Source organism: Ananas comosus, linkage group 5 (genome assembly GCF_001540865.1).
Source record: "Ananas comosus cultivar F153 linkage group 5, ASM154086v1, whole genome shotgun sequence".
Classification (NCBI taxonomy): domain Eukaryota; kingdom Viridiplantae; phylum Streptophyta; class Magnoliopsida; order Poales; family Bromeliaceae; genus Ananas; species Ananas comosus.
The window spans coordinates 14711049-14731602 of record NC_033625.1 but is presented as its reverse complement, the minus strand read 5'-3'; the positions used below and the strand labels follow the sequence as shown (position 1 = coordinate 14731602).

The following is a 20554-nucleotide window of genomic DNA, read 5'->3' as shown; positions in this document are numbered from 1 at the left end:
AATTCGCCAAATTTCGATTCTTCTTAACAACGTTAAATCTAGCAATACCAAATACAGCGTGAAAAATTCATAATTTGGTTAAACCTCTCTGATCGTAAGATAATGATTCAAAAAATTACTAAAATTTAATTTTAGATAGTTACAATGCTGGTAAATAACTTAACGTGATGATCGTCGATTCGAAAACTCTACCACGAAAACAACTTAATGAGTATGAATGCGAATTCGACTCATAATATAATTAGTCCCAGCCGAACCATATATATATATATATATATAAATAATAATAATATATACTATATATTATATAATGTGAAATTTATACGACTATTTGGGATATAGCCAAGCAATTTCACCTTTTTCTTTTAATCAGTGAAAAAAAATTATTTAATATCTAAACAAATAATAATATAAAAATAAACCGAAATATGATCTTAATCCAAATTAATGATAATATATTAAAAAACAAAAAAGCATAGAGGGTTGTTTACCTTGCCATCCTATCTTAAGTTTTTCTTTTTATTTCTTGAATTTCTTCATGGGCTTCCTTCGCTCTTATGTGCTTCGAACTTCGCAACTCGAACCATTTCACTCCGTAAAAATTCGAGTAAATTCACAGAAACACGAATCAAATGCTATTTCCTAGGGCATTAATTCGTACCTTTTTTTTTTAAATCTTGTGTTCTCGTGCATTAGCACACAAACATACGAAATCGGACAATCAAGTAACGCGGCAACACTAACAGTATATAATGATCACAAATTTGTCGAGAACTAGTGTGAGCTATGTTGTACCATCGAGTATATAAGTAATGCAGTTAAAAGAGGAGCAAGTTTGAGCAAACCTCAGGATTTTTTTGTTATTTCAGTCTCTTTTTATGGAAATGCATTTGTACTCTTTCACGGTGGTTGTGATAGCTTGCTCCACGGGCAACCGCTCCATGCTCGACGCGCCGTAGAACCCGTGAACTCCTTTTGTGCTCTTTAATATGAACTCGGCTTCCCGAGGACCCGATATGGGACCTGCATGATACAAAAATATTATATAGGACTCGGTTTAGTGTCAACTTATCATTTCAGTTTAGTGTGAAAATAAAAATAGCTTGCAAGAGATGAGTACTACTTCTGAATCCTGCATAACTTATCAGAGCACTTGGAAACGGGAAAAAAAAATCATTTTTCTCAGCTTGCGGTAGCTAAACAATGGGTCAATTGCACTGCACTGAGAGTCTTCAAACTGGATATAGATATTCACAAAATCTCGAGCAAACTGCCCCGTAAACAGCTTCTGGACTTATCTATGGTGAGTAGACAGGCAGTTCCGCCAATTTAACAAGAATGAATTAATGAAACGGGTAAAATTGCGAACACTAGGGCACAGGTTGGGAGCTTGATTGTAACAATCGAACGGTTGCGGAACCGACCCTGTTTATGCTAAGCGTTGCAAGACATTATAAGAAACAGCAGCATCAGCAAGTTAAATATAACTTACCTCCGTGGCAGAGAACAATAATATTAGGATTGACCCTGACTGCGGCGTCGGCAATGGCCTGAACACGCACAACGCTATCGTCTAAAGTGACGGTAGTCTTTGCACCGATTGATCCCGATGTGGTTAGACCCATATGCGCCACGATAATATCAGCACCAGCTTTGGCCATCGCAATGGCTTCCTCTTGATTAAAAGCATACGGAGTCGTCACGAAGCCCGCATTATGAGCTCTGTGTATCATCTCTACCTCCAAGCTCCCAAAGCACCAACAAAGCCAAAACAAAAGCAGTGAGTAATTTGAGAGACAACACTTAATTTAGTAGCTCCTTAAAAGCTTAAAAACAAGCTAGAGTTGCAGAATACCGAAAGATATCACCCTTTTTTTAAAAAAAAATCTTCTTTTTTTTTTTCGTTTTCTACAGAGGCTAAGATTCATTCATATTTGCCGGTTGAAATGGTGGCGTGGACTGCGCTGTGACCAATGAATCTCACCTTCCTGTGAGTTGGATTGGTTCCTTATTTGCTATGCACATATAAAACGGTTGTGGGCATGCATTACTTAATACCGAATTACTAAGTTGAACAGATGTTAATATATGCTTTCAACACAAGCAACTTCCTTTTATAACTATATTCTTACAGTGAAGACTACTAAATAAATGACTACAAATGCTAAGTGCATGTTTCAGCTCTCTCTCTCTCTCTCTCTCTCTCTCTCTCTCTCAAGTTCTATGTGGTTAAAGGTATGCAGGACAGATATCTTTAATTTTGATACTGTGGAATTGGTGCCAAAGCTATATACACATGGGTTCTGTTTGACGATAGAAAGCGAGAAGTGCGGTAGTAAATTCTCTTCGTTTCTTTGTTTTCCAAAAGAAAGAGTTTGCTAAACAATTAATATCAACAACGCTAAAGAAGGAAAGCAACTCTACCTGTAACCCATTCCTGTTTCTTCCAAGTTTTGGCGGAAGTTACCATCAAACAATCCAACAGTTGGGAAGTTCTGCACCCCTGCAAATCCAATCGCTTCTAGTTGCTTCAGAAAGTAATCCATTCGGCGAAAAGGATCGGTAGCACATACTCCAGCAAGAACCGGTACTCTTTTTACCACCTACACATGTAATAGCCATTATAATTTGGGTGAAGTTTGTAGAGAGTAAGCAATATCATATATAGGCCCCTTTCGAAAGGATTGTTTTTAAAATTTTCTTCTTGAAGAAGAAATATGACTCTTTTATTGGTTTGCAACTTAAGCCCAATTTCCACTTTTTGAACCAGATTAACCCCCACTGCAGGAAAACAATGCATGACTAACATGATAGTTGCACAATTTCATATGTGCTGTGTATAATGTTCATGCAGTCGTCAGGCAGTAAAAGATAAAATTGGAACGAAATCTGAAATTAACAAAAGCAAAAAAGAAAAAGAAATCTCCTGCTTTCGCAAGTACAACTTTTTCTTTGTACTTGTTTGAAATGCTTTATTAGTTAGTCCACTATTTCTTAATTTTCCACAAGAAATAAGAGAAGACTCACTGGTAACACTTCATTGGCCATGTCAAGTACAACCGCATTTGCATCCGCGAATGGCAGCAACCCAGCCAATGAACCCCTCCCGGCCATTCGAAATCGCCCAGAGTTATACAAGACTATCAGATCAACACCACCGGCTTCTTCAAACTTCGCTGATATGCCAGTCCCAGCACCTGCCCCAATTATAGGTATGCCTTTATTTACCTCTTGCTTCAGTTCATGCAGTATAGCCCTTGTCCGCCGCACAGTTTCTGTTCAAGATGGTTGGATAACTCATTACCACATAGTAAGAAGGTGCAAGGCAAAAATGTAAGAAAACCCCACTTAAATATTGCAAACTTCACTTTGCCACCTTGAAGAATTGATTAAATTAAGCCAAACATTATTATTATTATTATTATTATTTTACCACTTGGCAACTTCCCGTCATTGTTCCGATTTATATAAGTCAACAAGGCTATGATACAGTTTTCAGTTGATCAGAACCAACTGTTGGATCAGCTACACTCCAATTATCAAAGAACGACAGCAAATGTGGCTTCAGAATAAGCACTAGCTTTGACTATTTGCTAACAAAGGGAGTATCCGAAGCCCTTAAATGTTAACAATTTTGCTCCTTTTATAAGCAAAAATATGAAAAGCAATTCTTAATTTACCCTCCCAACTTATTCTAGATAGTAAACTAGCAAAAGAAAGACAATCAAATTAACAGTTAGCAAGTCAAGTCCCATTAAAAAGACGAAAAGGGATTTTGGAAATGACCTAAACATCATAAAGCTATTTTGCAGGTTTTCCTTACAAGCAGAATAATTTTATAGCTTAATGACAACATGCGAGACTACGAAATTAATGCAGGATATTTTACATATAATGAATAAAGAATATCGAGTAACCTGGTTTTGCATCAGGAAAGTCGACTGGAGTTCGCCAAATGGATCTATCATCTGAAATGTTACCCTCTGAAACAAACTCTTTTACATTCATTTTTTGCTTCTGTGCAAGGACAGCACTTCGTCGAGGAGTCGTACTCTTATTGATCTTAGCTTCCATCTTTAAGAATGAGTCTACCAAGGCGTTTGCAAATTCGGGATCATTAATATGGTACGGAAGAATCACCACCTATTGAGAGAATAACTCCTTTTACATTTCTTTTGAAGGGAAAAAGATCCTGCGTAAATATACAGGGTTTCTATATATATATATATATATATATATATATATATATATATATATATATATACATACATCCGCAAAATCATCTATCTATAAATATGCCTTGTAAAATCTAAATTTTCACACACACCCATAAAAGTGCAATTTCTTATCAAAATTGCCTCCTCTTTAAGTTGGGGGGTGATTCAATTCATGGGGAAGTTTTGCATAAGAAAAGCACTTTATAAAAGAGATATATTTCTGTAAAGTACAAAGGCATAAACGGAAGAAAGTTTTTCTAGGGCATATTAGAAATTCAGATGTCGCAGGGATGAGCATATATACACATGGGAATAGATAGTTTTTGCAGGTACATATCTAAGCATCTATAAATGAGAAGTATGCTAGCAAAAAAATTAAAGAAAAATATTGATGAAACCTGTCGTTCTTCGCTTTTCTCAATAAGTTTATCTAATTCATCAATTAACACCGAAGTAGCCTCTGGATCATAAAATGACTTTCCAGGTGCATCAAGAGCAGAGACACCCTTCTGTGGAAGGCAAACAGTAATTCTTGATGATGATTTGTTCAATTTGTTGGCAATAAACTGAGCAAATTTCTTATTCTCTTCCACAGAAGTTCGCATTAGTGAAACCTGCAAATGTTGGCAATTGTAAACTATAATTATCTTCTGACATATTCTGTCTAACATATTATGCAAGAAATCGTAAAAAGAACAGTATTAACACATGAAAAATATAATTCTAATGGCACAAGAATTAGTACAAGCCCTTTAAGTTGAACACTAATTTGCATGTTCGCAGCATATATAAATATGGTGCATATAATATATAGAACATAACTAAATGCATAAACTGAGCCACTTAACAAGCCACATCAAAGGTCTAATTTAACGAATTATGGAATATGAAGAAATTGGAAGACTGAGATTTGACCTGCTCATTATGTATATGAATCTTTCTATGCGCAAAGATGGTAGGTATTGTATCACGAGGTCCGAAGTTAACCATATCCAAAGCTCCAATACTAAGAACTAAGGGAATCTTCTTCTCTATAATAGCATCGAATCGTGTGCTATCACATGCCATGATGCCACCAACTATGTAGTCAGCAACTTCTGTTGTTGTGATATCCAACACGCCCTACATCCATCCAAGAAAATGAAGTAAAAATGAGGAGATTTTCAGGGGCAAGAAAAAAGAAGAGAACCGGGAAATGATTTGGAATTGCAAGCAGCAAAAAAAGTCATACAATGACTGAGCATATGAACGCATTTAGCAGCAAATATGGACTTAAGAATAACATTCAAAATAGCAAAAGAATTGAGTATTCACTTTAAAGTGCCTGTTTGGTCTGGCTTCTACAGCTGCTTCTCTACTATGAGCAGCATCATCCAGATGTTTGACAAATTAAACTTGGAGCTTTAGCTACAGTAAGAAGCCTAATATAGCTTCTAGGCCTCAAAAATAAAAACTCTAATTTGAAACATTTGCTTGTGGGTGCTGCTACTGGAAGCTTTTGATTTTAGTAAAAGAGCTATTATTGCTTCTTTGAAAAGCTCATCTAATACTGTAATACAACACTTATGCCAAAGCTCCAGTCAAGCCAAACAGACCCTAAATAAAATACTATGTCAAGATTGACATATCTACTTAATAGGAAGAGAATTCTTTGAAGAACATTTCCTTCACTATAAAAGGAGAAAATAGTAGTCAAGCTGACCTGTATATACCCACCCCTCACAAGTTCCTCCATAGCTTTTCCGCCAACACCAGTGGCATGAAATACAAGAGTCTCGTACCCTTCTTGCCTCAGTCGTTCTTTCACAGCATTTACGCACGGAGTTGTAACTCCAAACATAGTTAGGCCAACTGTGGGCCTCTTACTCATTTCACTGGATTCATCAGATGCCAACAACTTTCCAACAACCATTCCAGCAAAAGCTGCTCCAGCATTCGACAATATGACCCTGCTAACGTTGTTAACCCCACATATGTCCACAACCGACGGAAACAATACTAAATCCGATGTTCCAATGTATGGTTGAGTTTGACCACTAGCAACAGTTGATACAATAAGCTTAGGCACTCCAAGAGGAAGAGATCCGAATGCAGGAGAGAGTAACGCGGTCCCTCCACTTCCTCCTAAGCCTATAGCTCCTAAAAGGATGCCTTCTTCGTATGTTTTGTTCAGAAAACAAGTAAGAGCTTTGGACATAACCGCAACAGCTTCACCTCTGTCATCTGGAAGCTCAAAAGATGAATGTTCTACGGTACCCAAATAACAAGAGAGTATCGCCTCTCTGGGTACAAAAGGGATATCATCCAAGCTTGGCATTTTATTTGTACTCGTGGAAACATCGATTATGCTGACTTGTACCTGCCAAATTTTCCACAAAAAGAGAAGTCGAATATCACTTCACTTGTCAGTAAGAAAGCATATAATTGTCAGAACCCCTCCATGAGACTCAGCGGAGTTAGTGCATAATACATTGCATAGCCTCCACAAATTGCAGATATTGAAAGATCCTATCAATAAATCATTTAACCATTTTAACAATTTGAATCAAAGAAAACTAACATTTCTAATGAACTTTTTTACCCATATGAGAGCGATGTACCCAATCATTTCTTAATGAAGTTGAAGTTGTAGTTACTAAAACCCCTTACAGTAAGAAATTCGAAAACTAAATCAAATTGCACAAATTACAGAAAGAAACTTCAGAGAATTAATCGAAAATCCCCATTACGCGCATTGATCAAGGGTACAAAAACAAAACCAGTATCAAGCTAGAAGAGCCTATTTCAGCTCAAACAAGCTCATAATTCGTGATCAAATTGCATCAAATCACCAGAAACACCCGATCTACGAACCAGTCACGAGAAAATCGTTCCAATACCTTCAACGAGAAACCTTTGGAGAAGGCGCTCAGATCGGATCCGACGCGATCGGCGAGGAACCGGAGCTCCTCGAGCTTGGTGTCGGCGGTGCCGATGCAGAGCACCTGCGCCGTCCTCTCCGCTCCCGCCATTTCCCCTCCCCCTCCTACTCTCCCTCTCTCTCTCGATCGATCGATTCTGATCTAGGGTTAGGGTTTCTAGGGGTTGGTGATCGAACGGGGGGAAATGTGATCATCTCTCTCTCTCCCTCCACTGCTTCGACTGTGGTGGGTGTTTATAGATGATGTGGGGAGAGCGACGTTCCGTTGAAGCAGCAGTTTCTATTAATTATTTATTATTATTGCATTATTATTTTATTAATAAAAAAGGCCTCGCGCTACACAGAGGACAAAGGTTGAGAATGTACGAATAATCCCTGTATTTCTACAATTTTACATTCAGGTCCCTGTAACCGAACTTTTTTCTACATGGACTAATTTTTATTGAAATGAATAGCATTTTTTTTATTTTATAATAGAGACTGAATTAAGATCTGATTATGAAAAATATAAGTTGAGGACTAAAATAAAAAACGAAATATCTGGCCCACTTGCACTGCACGAAAAAGTCACTTTCTTTCTATATAAGATAAAAAATAGTCTTGGATTTGTTTTTAAAAAAAAGTGAAAAATTAAAAGAAAGATGATTAATTCGACATCAATGAATGTTAACAAACATCAAAATAACTACGCAATATACCGAATGAGATTAAAACATGAAGTGTTGTGTCGACAATATTGATACAGTGAAGTATAATATATAGTATTACACAAGTATAATAGTTGAGCAGGTTGTGGCCCTGAGCTTTCGACAAATTACAGTTTAGTCCCTAATCTTTCACCTAAGAGAGATTAGTCCTGTAGTTTGATATCCTCAGAAGAAAATTCGTTGTAAAAATGTTGATCACCGACATTTTTGGGTTGTTTGGTTCGTCTAGAATACAACAAAAGAACAATTTTTCGATGCCGTTCTCAACTTTGGCATTGCATTTTCCTGTCGCAATTATCTCCGTTGTTCATCGGCCACGATTGCGCCGAACTTCGTTGGATCTCCTCGGCCCTCGTATAGAGATCTACTATCTTTTGATCCAACTCGTAGTAGTATACCATCTTCTCTAGAGGTTTCATATCCAAGTCGATGAAATACACCTGTCGATAAAAGCCGACGACATTTTTATTGCCCAAGTATTCAATTTATAGAACATCTCACCACAAAGAAAGAAAGAAAGAAAGAGTTATTTAGCTTTGAAGTTGCTGAGAGGGAGATTTACCTTGTAATCAAAAACTTGGTTGGATGATTTAAGAAATATCGAACTACAATCGGAAGCTACAACACCATTCTCTCTCGGTCTAAAGCTAATCATCAAGCTACAATCCTTCGCGGTAGCAGAAATCAAATAATCCCGAACAATTTTCAGACTCTGCTCCATCGGAAGTGAATGCAGTTGCGAATAATGATTCAAGAGCTCAGCATCGGTGGTGTTTTCGCAAACGAGGCACGGCTGAGAAATAACATCATAATATGCGTGAATTGCTCCCTCGATATCAAGAACATCCAGTTTCTGGGTGGCTAGAAGAGGATCGAGTACACCGGATTTATGAAGTGCTTCTCCAACAAGCTCGATAAAGGTGGATAGCTGTACGCCGCTGAGCTCGAGAAGATCTTCGAAGTTCCTGCTGGCTTCGCGGGAGTGAACTTTGTCCTCAGCACCTCCCATTCCTCCAAATATGAGAGAGCCGTTTAAGAAAACACGTAGATTGTTTTGTGGAGCTGCGAATAACGCCTTGATGGCACGGCGTATTCTGTCTTTTGACTGAGAGAATAGATCGAGTGGGTCGCATTCACTTGCCTTCAAAATCTGAAAAATAAAAAAAATGACTCAAAAAGAGATTAACAGCGGCGCACCCAAAATGGTGGGTTGAAACGGGGTATTGAAGGATTATAGTCTTTTAACTTAGAGAGGGGCTACAAGCATGGAAACACCCAGAACTATAAAAACCATAAAAAAAAAAAAATAAAGCTCTTTGAAACTAGTACTTGCACCCAGTGTATGCATACTTTCGTGCACAGCGACCTATCAACTGTCCATCCTTCGCTTATTCTCAATCCCAACGTCCATTTTAGCAGGTAAACTCACTGAACGGTAGGGATTGACACATGAGATAGGATGAAGCGCCTACAGAAGAAGTGTTGCAATACAAGACATACGATGCAGCAGGTTGAGACAATAGTTTCTTCATTCGTAATCTACTATACTAGGTAGCGTTTCCAATGTCCCAGAAATTATAGTCTTAAACTCTATAATTTCTGCATGGAGTTGTTTCTCGCAGAAGTTAAGATCAAAATTGTAATCACATGGTCGCACATGTTTAAACGAATTGACAAAAATGTAAATTAGAATACACTTAGTTGTCGTATACCTCTCCATGTTGAAGTTTCAAGAGTTGATGCATCTTATACCGGGTTACATGTTTCTTGATAGAATTCGCCTTGGCTATGTATTCTGAGGAGGGGAGAAATCCACACTTAGGCTGAAACAGGTAAAAAGTTTGCAAAATCAACTAGTCAAGTCGTATTTGCATATCGATATTTAAAATAAAGCACAGTAAAATATTTGTCAGAGAATCTACCTTTATTTCTACTGCTATGGAGGTGCCCTCTCTAGGGGTACCTGAGATGGAGCTGAAAATATTATAAACGAAAATCATTCTACTAGTTGCTAAGCAGATTGACACAAGTATAGCGTAGTAAAAGGACATTTCAAGCATCAATATGATGAATTATTAGTAGTGGCTGACCAATAGATATGAGTTAAAAAGTTATCAACGTTAATAAGAGGATATCAGGTCAATCAAAAAGGATTATGACACAGAATATATTTGGGAATTAAAATGCTATAAGAAATAACATAAGAGGATAATATAAAAAAAGCCGCACATGTCATCTTTGCTATGTCGAGTGATCTACAAAAATGGAGTTTGAAGAATAAGCCTTTACCAGCAAATATTGAATGGTCGGAAATCAGGAGTGCAGAATCACTGAGGGTATCAATTTTGGCAGCATTGACTCGCGAAATAGGACGGTGGCTCTGGACATTTATTTCCACAGATTGCAAGAAGCCCTTAGACACTAGTACACGAATCTGCAACGTAAGAAGAGAATATTTACCAAATCATTTTGACGTCATGCCATTATTAATTTATTTTCTAATAGGCAAAATTTAGAAGATGTAACATTTGAACTTTGAGCATCTGTCAATTCTGATCATTTGAAATATGACACTTCACACATCCACATGTCTAATCTCATGGATTTGCTATATATCCTCCTAATAGCAAATTTTACATGAATTCCTGTTCTCTTCAAATTTTCTATAAAGCTCATTGTTCTGGTAAGCTTTATAAATAAAACAGGATAAAAAGGAAATAAGCATTTCTTCATTTGAACATGTAACCGCGTGGTTAATCATGGTGACTCATCCTCTCCTATAATATATCATCACTACAGTACAATAGGAGAGTCTTATTTGGTCGTCCGTTCTTATATAACCGAAAATTATTATAAACGCATCATACCAATCCAATGAGGTAATAATTTTTTATCATTCTAGAGGCTCAAAATAGATGCATGCCTTGTGCTAATATAGATTTTTGTCGTTTCCATTTATAGATGCCGCAACACCGAATCCAGGTTTTGGTTCTTTCTATTTGCAGTTGTTGCAACACGACCATTAACTATAATTTTGTTGTGCTCTCGATAAAGTAGACAGCTACATTCTTGTACAAAATTCAATTTCATCAACAATCTGTCATGTCTTGATCAGTTACTACCTCTTGATCATTGCTTTTAAAGATAGAAGCACGAAGAGAAATATCACGACACAAATGTTACTACACGACAAGAAAATGAACATCAAAAGCACCAATGCAACATCTGTTTCCAGCTCTCCTTTTACTAAGTGTAATAGAATATAAAAGAAATCTTAGGAAAAAAAAAAAGCTCGAGAAGAAAAGGAAAAAAGTATTACATATGGCAGAGTAAGTGACTTAAAGAGTCCACATGAGAAGCAATAGAAACAAGGAGGATTTCTTACCCCACTATCTATATGCTTTGCGCCTAAAAAACGACTCATCACATGCATGGCAAAAACTTGCCCCAAGTTATCTTTTGACAATGATTCTAGAAGTTCAATCACATCTCCCCACAGAAGCTGTTCATGCCTCGATAAGAGAACACTCGTATTTGTAGGTTGTGCTCCGTCTTTTGGGACCTTTTGAATCCGTAATACTTTTCCAAGCTGTTCAACAAGAGAGAGAGAGAGAGAGAGAGAGAGAGATCCACCAAAAATCAGCTCAGATGTCAATGCTAATTCTTTGCCAACAAATAGAACTAAATTTTGACCTGTTAGTCTTAATAAGCATTTACCTATACTATTCAAATTGTCATACTGTCCAGAAATAATAATTCAAATAGTAAGTGATGGCACAATAGAAATGAAAATAGCAACACAATTTGTGAGAACTGCAATAATAAATATCATGCACTATAATATACTAGCATCCAATACACGAGTATTTTCTTTTTGTAGAAAAGGTGAAACATTGATGAATGGTATCCCAAAATTTTGCAAAATCCTATTAATTGGCTTGAGTAAATTGCATGAAAACACAGACAATACAAATATCAATATATACTAAATGGAAAATTTTGAATAGCAGTGATATCATTACAGAAATAGTATGTGACACACCCAAGTGAAGTATACTCAAATGGAGCATTGATGATAACAATAAAGAGTACGTTAACCACATATCACTTAATTTGGAAAATTCAAAATCAAGTATGATACATAATTACAGCAAGGCAATGTTTACATGTTTATAAAAAAAAAAAAAAAAAAAAAAAAATGAGGAAAGCCAATTTAAAAGAGAGTTTTATGCATTACAAGGGCAGGTGAAGAACCACGGTATGCGAGGATGAGATTAGCAGCTCCTTCTCCTTTGTATACCCAATCCTTGGCATCCTCGGCGCTTAGCACCATTTCCATTTATTTCGAACTTTGCCTCTTCTCCTACATATCAAATCAAAAGTTTGATACAAATAGTCATCTCACATCTCACTATACTTTTCGCTCAAACACTTTAGCACATCAGCCTCTTACTGCTAAAAGATATCTAAATCTCATTGTAAATAATTTTTTGAACTCATTTTTGAAATAAACAAAAATGACTAATCATTTTATAATGTACAAGGTTAGATTTTTCTCTTTTTTTGTTACAATCAGAAAATAAAAGTGTAGGAAGTATAAAGTAATTAAGTATTGGATATAAATATTAATAATACTATTTCTGGTAGCATAAGCCTAAGGTATCGTTTAGTTCGGGTATAAGCAAGAACTGCCTATTCCATGGATAGGCATAAGTTCATGTATAAGTAAAACTAAACCAATTTTACGTTTGGAAGAAAATTGGGTTGTTTCTGAAAATAAAAAAAATAGCATTTGGATAGATTAAATGGAATAAGAAGATAGTGGGTAATTATATATAAAAAATAATAATATTACCCCTCTCATTATATTTGAATTTGAATTTTTAAATTTTATATTTATATTTTTAAATTTAAAATTCTAACTTCTAAGTTTTAAAATTCAAAAGTAAAATTTAAAATTTAAAATCTCAAATTTTAAATTTAAAATTTCAAACTTTAAATTTAAGATCAAATTTCAATTTAAAAAATATCAAATATCAAATTTTAAATTTGAAAATTTTAAAATATCAAATTTATAATTTATAATTTATAATTACAAACTTTAATTTTGATATTACAAATTACAAATTTTAAAAATTTTAAAAATTTTAATTTTTTAAACTTAAAATTTTAAATTTTAAAAATATAAATAGGGGTGGAAACAGCTGTTCCCGCCCTTAGCAGGTTATCCAGAGATAACAATGTAATATTAATTAGATTAATTAATAAATTAAATATATTAATTAGATTAATTAATGATTTAAAATTATTAATTAGAGTTTAATTAATTTTGTTCTCGATTGTTCCAATAATAAGGATGGAACAATAATTCCATATCTATACCGGATTATACCAGCTTATTTCAAATACCGAGAACCACTGTTCTGAGATATGAAAAATAGCGCTCGTTCACAAAGGGGATAAGGAATTATCCCACCGCTTATCCCTGAACCACACAAAATGTTACAGTTAAAGGGTCCTTTCACGTTATTTAAATGTGACATCAAAGTAGGACGTCAGCTCGAGTCCCATCCTATGTTAGTTAATTCGCGAATTATTCGCGAATTATTGAAAATCCGAATTAAACGGTCCGTTTACGAATTTTTTCCAAAGATAGAGAATTATTCGCGAATTTTTGGGCTAGCCGAATAATTCGCGAATTATTCCCGAATTATTGAAAATATGAATAAAAAACATATAATTTTTATATTTAAATATAAATTATCTTATATTTTATATTTTATACCGAATCCGTTTTTTAAGCCGAATTTTTCGACGAATTTAAAAATTAGAAAACGAATTTTATGCGTATTATATCCGTACCGAATTTTTGCCGAATCCGAATTAACTAACTTTGGTCCCATCAGGCTGCTAAATGTCATTTCAATTAATTTAAGTTCACATCTTAGATCTGTCAGATAAGTTTTGAGCCCAGCCCTGCAGAAATAGAATATTTTTTAATTACTCTCCCCCCAATCCCAAATAAAACTTTTAAACCAAAAGGTTTAAAAGTGAAGCAAGCTCTGATACCACATCAAAGGACTCGAATCCAAGCTCAAAATTAAGCTACCCTATACACTATGTACAAATCAAAGTTCTTTTTTGTATCCAACATAGGAACTACTATTCTTTCTTAACACGAACAACTCGCGAAGAACACAGTACGAGAAGAAGCAATTGAGAGAGAGAGAGGGGGGGGATCGGATCCTACGCACCTGCGATCGACGCGGAGGAGGAGGAGAAGGAGGATCTCGGGAGGGGACGAAGAGCACAAGAAACCCTAGATCGGTGGAGAGAGAGTAGAGAGAGAAAGTAAAGGAGGTGGCGGCGACGACGACGCTTTCTCTCTCTAGACAGAGAAAAGCGGAAGAGCGAGAGAGAGAGAGAGAGAGAGAGAGAGAGAGAGGATTGTTTGGACCTGCTACTCAGCTTTTTGACTCGTGTTATTAGGTAGTGTGAGAAAATGAAGGACTAAAAATTTGATTTTTTTTTTTGGGAAAACTTCAAAAAACCCCCTTGTGGTTTTAATTTTTTTCACTTTAGTACCCTGTGGTTTAAAATGTATCAAGTTAGTACCTTGTGGTTTCTCACTTTATCACTTTAGTACCCTGTGGTTTAAAGTGTATCAAGTTAGTACCCTGTGGTTTTGCATTTTATCACTTTAGTACTCTGTGGTTTTGATTTTGTATCAAATTAGTACCCTGTGATTTTTTAAACTATAGGGTACTAAAGTGATAAAGTGTGAAACCATAGGGTACTAAAGTGATAAAGTACAAAACCACAGGGTACTAATTTGATACACTTTAAATCACAGGGTACTAAAGTGATAAAGTGAGAAACCACAGGGTACTAACTTGATACACTTTAAACCATAGGGTACTAAAATGAAAAAGTGTGAAACCACAGAGGGAGTTTTTGAAGTTTTCCCTTTTTTTTTTTAAGGGTAAACTTCAAATACCCCGCTATGGTTTCACACTTTCTCACTTTACTACTTTTATGATTTAAAGGGTATCAAGTTAGCCTGTATGGTTTTACACTTTCTCACTTTAGTACCGTATGGTTTACAGTGTATCAAGTTAGTACATTGTGGTTTTATTTTTCTCTTTTTACTATACATTTTGCTAATTTTTTTCGCTAAATTAGTGACAAAGTTAAAATTAAAGGATGCTAAAGTGAATATTCGATAAATCTAGATAGGGTATCTGAAATTTTTTGTATATAATTTAACGAAATATTAACGGAGGAAAAAAAAATTAGTGACAAAGTTAAAACTAAAGGGTACTAAAGTAAATATTCGATAAACCTAAGTAGGGAATCCGAAGTTTTTTTCGCATATAATTTAACAAAATATTAACAAAGAAGCCGGCAAAAAGAGAAAAATGAAACTACAGAGTACTAAATTGATACACTTTAAACCACAATATACTAAAGTGAGAAAGTACGAAACCATAAGGTACTAAATTGATACACTTTAAACCACAAGGTACTAAAGTGGAAAAGTGTGAACTATATATGGGTGGTATTTGAAGTTTTTTTTTTTTATTAGATAAATTACACTTTTGGCACTCAAACTATGTCTCTAGTGCCACTTTAGTTTAATCCTCCCACTATAATTTTTGGCTTCAAGTATAAAACCTATAATATAATATTTAAGGAACTAGGCTGGATTACTATTAATCGCACCAATGACTTGGTGCTATTAAGTTTTCTATCTTTGGATTAAAAAATGTGCGGTTAGCATGATATGGACCCCTAGGATTGAGTGGATAGTTGGTTGAATAGTATAATTGAACGGATGAAAATGATAAAATAGGTAAATCTATGGCAAAAAACTTGATCGCACTAAATATTTCGTGTTATCGATAGTATCCCAGCCAGACTCATATTTAAGTCTTTAAAGATTAATTATAATAATTTATAGTTCAAATTATGAGGCATATGACTTTTAAATTAACTAACTGTTTTGAATTGTAGAAATGTACTACTTGATGATCCAACGATAATTAAAATATTATATTAATTCAGTATTAGTAATTTATCTTATATTTTAAAAAAATAAATTATAAAATTTGATTGTAATAATTCATTTAAAATGAATAGATACAATTTTATGGATTTTAATTGTGACTCGGCTCAACCAGCCTCCCCCCACATAATAGGATGTTACAATTTAAAGTTCGTCCCAAAATAAGATATTAATTATAAATTACTTTTTTTAGGGTTAATTTCATAATTTTAAATATATTCTTATAAAATTTAACTTTCATATGTTGTTCCTGTAAAAATTCTAATATTTTCAAAAAAATTCATGCTGTTAAAATCTGTTAGAAAATTTTAATTAACTATGGTTAAATACTAAATTCTAATTAATTTATCAAATAAATTGATATTTTTGCTCCTCTTATATTACACCGTTGTGTCTTTTGGAGTGATATATTTGTGATAACAAAATTGACATTTTACTTAAAATATAAATAGTTTTATAACGATAATAAATCAGAAAAATATATTTAAAAATATTAAAAAAATTTTAGAAATAATATAAAAAGTTGAACTTTGTAAAAATATATTGGAGCATCAACTTTGAATGCATTTAAATTTTTTTTTTATTATTGCGAGTCAAGTTTTTTTAATATGATTAGCGCAAACGATCCAGCAACACATATGAGCACCAAAGCAAGGACACAAAATCTTAAAAATGTGGTAGCAACCACAGAGAATGACCAATGAAACATCATCAATCACACACACACCTCCTCCTCCTTGTCCTCTTTCTCTCTCTCTCTCTCTCTCTCTCTCTCTCTCTCTCTGGAATGTACCAAACCCCTCTTCTCCTACGGACATTGGAAAACCAATAAGAGAATCCTAATCCCCCCCTCCTCTCCTCTCCTCCTCAAAGATGCTCTTCACTCCCCACCCAAACCCTAATCCCATTAATACCCTTAATCCCCTTAATCCCCTTAATCCCCTTCCTCTTCCTCTTCATCTCCTCGTTGCAGCTCTTTTCAAAACCCTAAGATGTTCTCTCTATCTTTATCCCTACCAATTACCCCCTCAGCTCTCCGACCCGTCTCGATCCGCCGCGGCGCCCCCTGTTCAAAAGATCGGATTTTGACATCCGGGCCGGGCGCAAAATCGCGGTTTGGGAAGCGATTCAGGGCTTCTGCTGAATCCGGGAGGATGGCGGGCGCTTTTGGGAGAAGCGAGGGTTTTGATGGGATCAGTTTGGGAGAAGCGGAAGCGATTCTGGGAAATGGGGCTTTGTCGTCATCGTCGTCGTCATCGTCGTCGTCGGTGGTTTCGAGCCCGAATTCGGCGTGGGGGAGCGTTGAATCGACCATAAATCAAATGGTTGGCATAGTTTTGGGCTCTCCTAGGGTTTTGCCTTTTTGCTTCCACCAAAAATGGAAATGTTGGTTTTATTAATGATTAATGCCCAATAACTAATGAAGTTGTTAGTTTTAGCAAAATCTCCAGTTCAAATTACTGGAGTAGCTCGAATCAAAATTATTAACATGTAAAATTTCGGTCTTATGTCGATTATACATATAGATGCACAAAATTTTATATGTTTTATTAACAAATTTTGAGTGCTTGAGACCTTAAAGTTGAATGCTCGGACGAATAGCTAATTACATTATATATATATCAGTTTTTGTTATTCCATCAATTTAGAAGGTGAATTTATCAATTCCTTTGTGCCATTTTCGTGTTCGCAACACTTAGCGACTATGACTAAGCACTCTTTACTTGAGAAAAAGATATCATTGTTTTTCACAAAAAATTGAAACGAGAAATACAGTGATAGGTTGCTTCAGAAGAGAAGATAAGAGCTGATTAAGTTTGTCGATGTAGTTGCACGTGTTTGAACTTGATTCACATCTTAGGTAACCCTTGCGATACATGCTTGGATAAAATACTGCACTTGTTTGAACTTAGTTACTATCTTTATTCATTGTTATTCAGAAGTTGAGTTGTTCTATGGCATTATGAATTTAGTAAAACTTTATGACGTGAAATTCGTAATGTTTTATGGGCTATATTTCTAACCGTCTTCGATTTCAGAGCAAGTGGATAGTTGCCGCTCTTTTCGGCCTCGTCATTCTTTGGAAGCATGATGCGGAAGCCCTGTGGGCTGCGATGGGGTCGGTTGTAAATTCATGGCTTTCGATTACTTTGAAACGCATTCTAAATCACGAAAGGCCCTCGGCTTTGAGATCCGATCCTGGGATGCCGTCGTCGCATGCGCAATCCATCTTTTATGCCGCCATCTTCGCAATCTTCTCATGTAAGTTCTTAAAAATTGTTATCTTTTTTTTTGGTACGTATTAAACTCTCTAAAACATACTGTTATACTGCTCACTTCACATAATACACATGCTTATTATAAAAAATCGTTATCACATCATTACCTCTACTGCTTCATTCACACACACACACACACACACACACACACATATATATATATTTCGAATTGAGTTAGAATACTTTTAGAAGCACTTGGTGCTTCTAAATTTGTAGCCCTTGGATCTACTCCTTGATTACTAATAGCCTTTGGATCAAACACTATTCCACCTACCACCACCTACCACCATCATCTCAACCTCACATCTCTCCATCCAATGGCTAAAAACTCAAAAGCACCACCTTCATGCTGCTTTTGAGAGTATTCTAGCTCAACTCATATATTTCCAATTATTTTACCCATAATCTGTATATACAGGAGCAGAAATTCCAACATAACTAATGTAGTAATGATATCACAACACTGAGATGGTCTGTAGCAACTTACTAAATGCAAAAGATTGACATAGTGCATGCCTCGGATCGCAGCTATAATTTGTTACTAACATAGGAGAAAGTTGAGTCGTTGCACTTATTTTACTCTTGTAATATTCAAAATACTCCATTCTGTAAAGCAGCAGTTAGATATTTGACAAACAAAAAGGCTAAGGCTTGTTTCGTGGGTTTAAAACTAAAATTATAAGCTTTTAGGCTTTTTAGAAGCTCCAATTCAAAGCTTCTGTTTTTGCTGCAGCTTATAATGAAATAGCTGGTAGTGTTTCTTTATGCAACTTTACCCGAGAATTGCTTTCTTTTTGGGTGGTGGGTTAAAATTCTATCATGTGTTTTGGAAACTGCATTTTTATCCTTCTTTCATGGAATTTTTTCTGGACCTTCTTGTATCAATAATCCCCCTAAATGTTCATTCAAGTGTAAAATTTCGGCCTCACCATCGTAAGTAGAATGGAATTCATGTTTTCTGCTTCTTTTTTTGATGCAGTGGTCTACTGGCTGGGGACCAACATTCTCACAATAACACTTGGGATTGCCATCGTAGCATGTGGTTCTTATCTTGTAAGGATTTTCCCTACTTTATAACTTTTACTGTGTTTATGCAAAGTCTAATTCAATTCCTGTTGATAGGCGTCGTAGATTTTCTAGTTATATCATATCATCTGATGTTATATTTGACGAAAAGAAATATGAACACACTCCTGATGTTGGTCATTGAAAATAGGTCCTTGGACTTCAATCATTTTGATTTGAACGTTTTATCGGTTCGGAAAAGCCTGTCATTCTTTTCTTTTCTTCTTATGGTATTTGACCCAACTTAGATGGAATATCAATAACTCGATGAAAGATTTTGTGATTGTTGTCATGGAAACAGTTAAGATCTGACGGTAAGTCTCGTCATCTCTTTCGTTCCCCTTCTTCTATGAAGTATACTCGAAAGACAATATATTGACTCCACATTGCGTTCCGAAGTATCAACCAAGCATCTTACAAAAGGTTCTATTTGTGGTGTTTCCATTTGCAGTCGTGGTTGCGGGTATCCCAACAACTCCACACCATAAGCCAAGTCCTCGTCGGCGCCGTGTTGGGGTCGACCTGCGGTATCGTATGGTTTTGGATGTGGCATTCGTTTGTATTCGAAGCATTCATCGCGTCTATATGGGTTCGGATTCTCGTGGTTTTGGGTTCAGCAGCATTCTGCGCGGCCTTCCTGATTTACGTGATTCGCCACTGGCTCCAGGATGAACATTGATCAGAAAACAATGGATACTGACCAAAAATAAAAAAAACCATCCAATACAAATCTCATTATTTTAAGATGTATTTTATCTTGTAGCTTTTGCAATCATTTAGAGGTGGTTTTGAAGCTTTTAAGCACGAAGCCGTCGATGCCTCCAAATTGAGAGCAAGCAATTTATTTTTATTGGTTATGGTACATAACACGAATTTTTCGATTGGTTTTCGCAAAAGCTGTAAAAAGCATGCTAATGGAGCAAACTGAATTGGAATCTGCGTCGGCGAAGACGAGTTCGTCGGAAATTTGGGTTCAGTTGCTATCAGGAAGAGCTTGTTTTCACAGCAATATTTTCAGTGAAGTGAAAAATGTGTAGAATTTTGGTTGTACAATTTTCCTTCCTGAATACCATAGTGAGGCATTATAATAATTTGCTATTCTACATGTACTTGGTTTGAGCATTTTTTATATTGCATAGCCGAGTGGTTGTTATTTAGGTTATTGTCGTGTAAAATCCAAAGAACAAAGTCAAAAATTAAATATAACAAAACAAACCAAAGTAAAACAAAGCAAATAACAACATTTTTTAAAATAAAAAAAGAAAAAAAAAGATATGAACCAAGTCAACATTATTAATTCG

At 35.5% G+C, this 20554-nt stretch overlaps 3 protein-coding genes across 3 annotated transcripts; 1 reads left to right on the top strand and 2 right to left on the bottom strand.

Annotated features, from left to right (window-relative positions):
- On the bottom strand, positions 613–7400 carry LOC109710158 (UPF0261 protein mll9388). Its single transcript, XM_020232624.1, has 9 exons — positions 7097–7400; positions 5920–6576; positions 5133–5339; positions 4616–4831; positions 3918–4143; positions 3028–3275; positions 2425–2603; positions 1493–1746; positions 613–1023 (listed from the first exon to the last, which is right to left on the bottom strand). The coding sequence occupies exons 1-9, from the start codon at positions 7226–7228 to the stop codon at positions 866–868; spliced, it is 2277 nt and encodes a 758-aa protein (XP_020088213.1). The 5' UTR covers positions 7229–7400; the 3' UTR covers positions 613–865.
- LOC109710873 (inositol-pentakisphosphate 2-kinase IPK1-like) lies at positions 7814–14275 on the bottom strand. Its single transcript, XM_020233661.1, has 8 exons — positions 14099–14275; positions 12082–12207; positions 11230–11433; positions 10134–10278; positions 9767–9807; positions 9557–9667; positions 8407–8994; positions 7814–8284 (listed from the first exon to the last, which is right to left on the bottom strand). The coding sequence occupies exons 2-8, from the start codon at positions 12181–12183 to the stop codon at positions 8108–8110; spliced, it is 1368 nt and encodes a 455-aa protein (XP_020089250.1). The 5' UTR covers positions 12184–12207; positions 14099–14275; the 3' UTR covers positions 7814–8107.
- On the top strand, positions 16634–20362 carry LOC109710803 (lipid phosphate phosphatase epsilon 2, chloroplastic). Its single transcript, XM_020233570.1, has 4 exons — positions 16634–17234; positions 17949–18171; positions 19168–19241; positions 19705–20362. The coding sequence occupies exons 1-4, from the start codon at positions 16902–16904 to the stop codon at positions 19930–19932; spliced, it is 858 nt and encodes a 285-aa protein (XP_020089159.1). The 5' UTR covers positions 16634–16901; the 3' UTR covers positions 19933–20362.

Excerpts from the sequence above, each read along its gene's own strand:
- LOC109710158 (XM_020232624.1), bottom strand. The coding sequence starts at position 7,228 with ATGGCGGGAGCGGAGAGGACGGCGCAGGTGCTCTGCATCGGCACCGCC. Across the intron at positions 5,340-5,919 it reads TGAGGGGTGGGTATATACAG|GGCGTGTTGGATATCACAAC; the intron begins GTCAGCTTGACT and ends GGATGGATGTAG. Across the intron at positions 3,276-3,917 it reads CTTTCCTGATGCAAAACCAG|AAACTGTGCGGCGGACAAGG; the intron begins GTTACTCGATAT and ends CATCTTGAACAG.
- LOC109710873 (XM_020233661.1), bottom strand. The coding sequence starts at position 12,183 with ATGGAAATGGTGCTAAGCGCCGAGGATGCCAAGGATTGGGTATACAAA. Across the intron at positions 10,279-11,229 it reads CAAAGCATATAGATAGTGGG|ATTCGTGTACTAGTGTCTAA; the intron begins GTAAGAAATCCT and ends CTTACGTTGCAG. Across the intron at positions 8,285-8,406 it reads ACCAAGTTTTTGATTACAAG|GTGTATTTCATCGACTTGGA; the intron begins GTAAATCTCCCT and ends TTTTATCGACAG.
- LOC109710803 (XM_020233570.1), top strand. The coding sequence starts at position 16,902 with ATGTTCTCTCTATCTTTATCCCTACCAATTACCCCCTCAGCTCTCCGA. Across the intron at positions 17,235-17,948 it reads AATCGACCATAAATCAAATG|AGCAAGTGGATAGTTGCCGC; the intron begins GTTGGCATAGTT and ends CTTCGATTTCAG. Across the intron at positions 19,242-19,704 it reads TAGCATGTGGTTCTTATCTT|TCGTGGTTGCGGGTATCCCA; the intron begins GTAAGGATTTTC and ends TTCCATTTGCAG.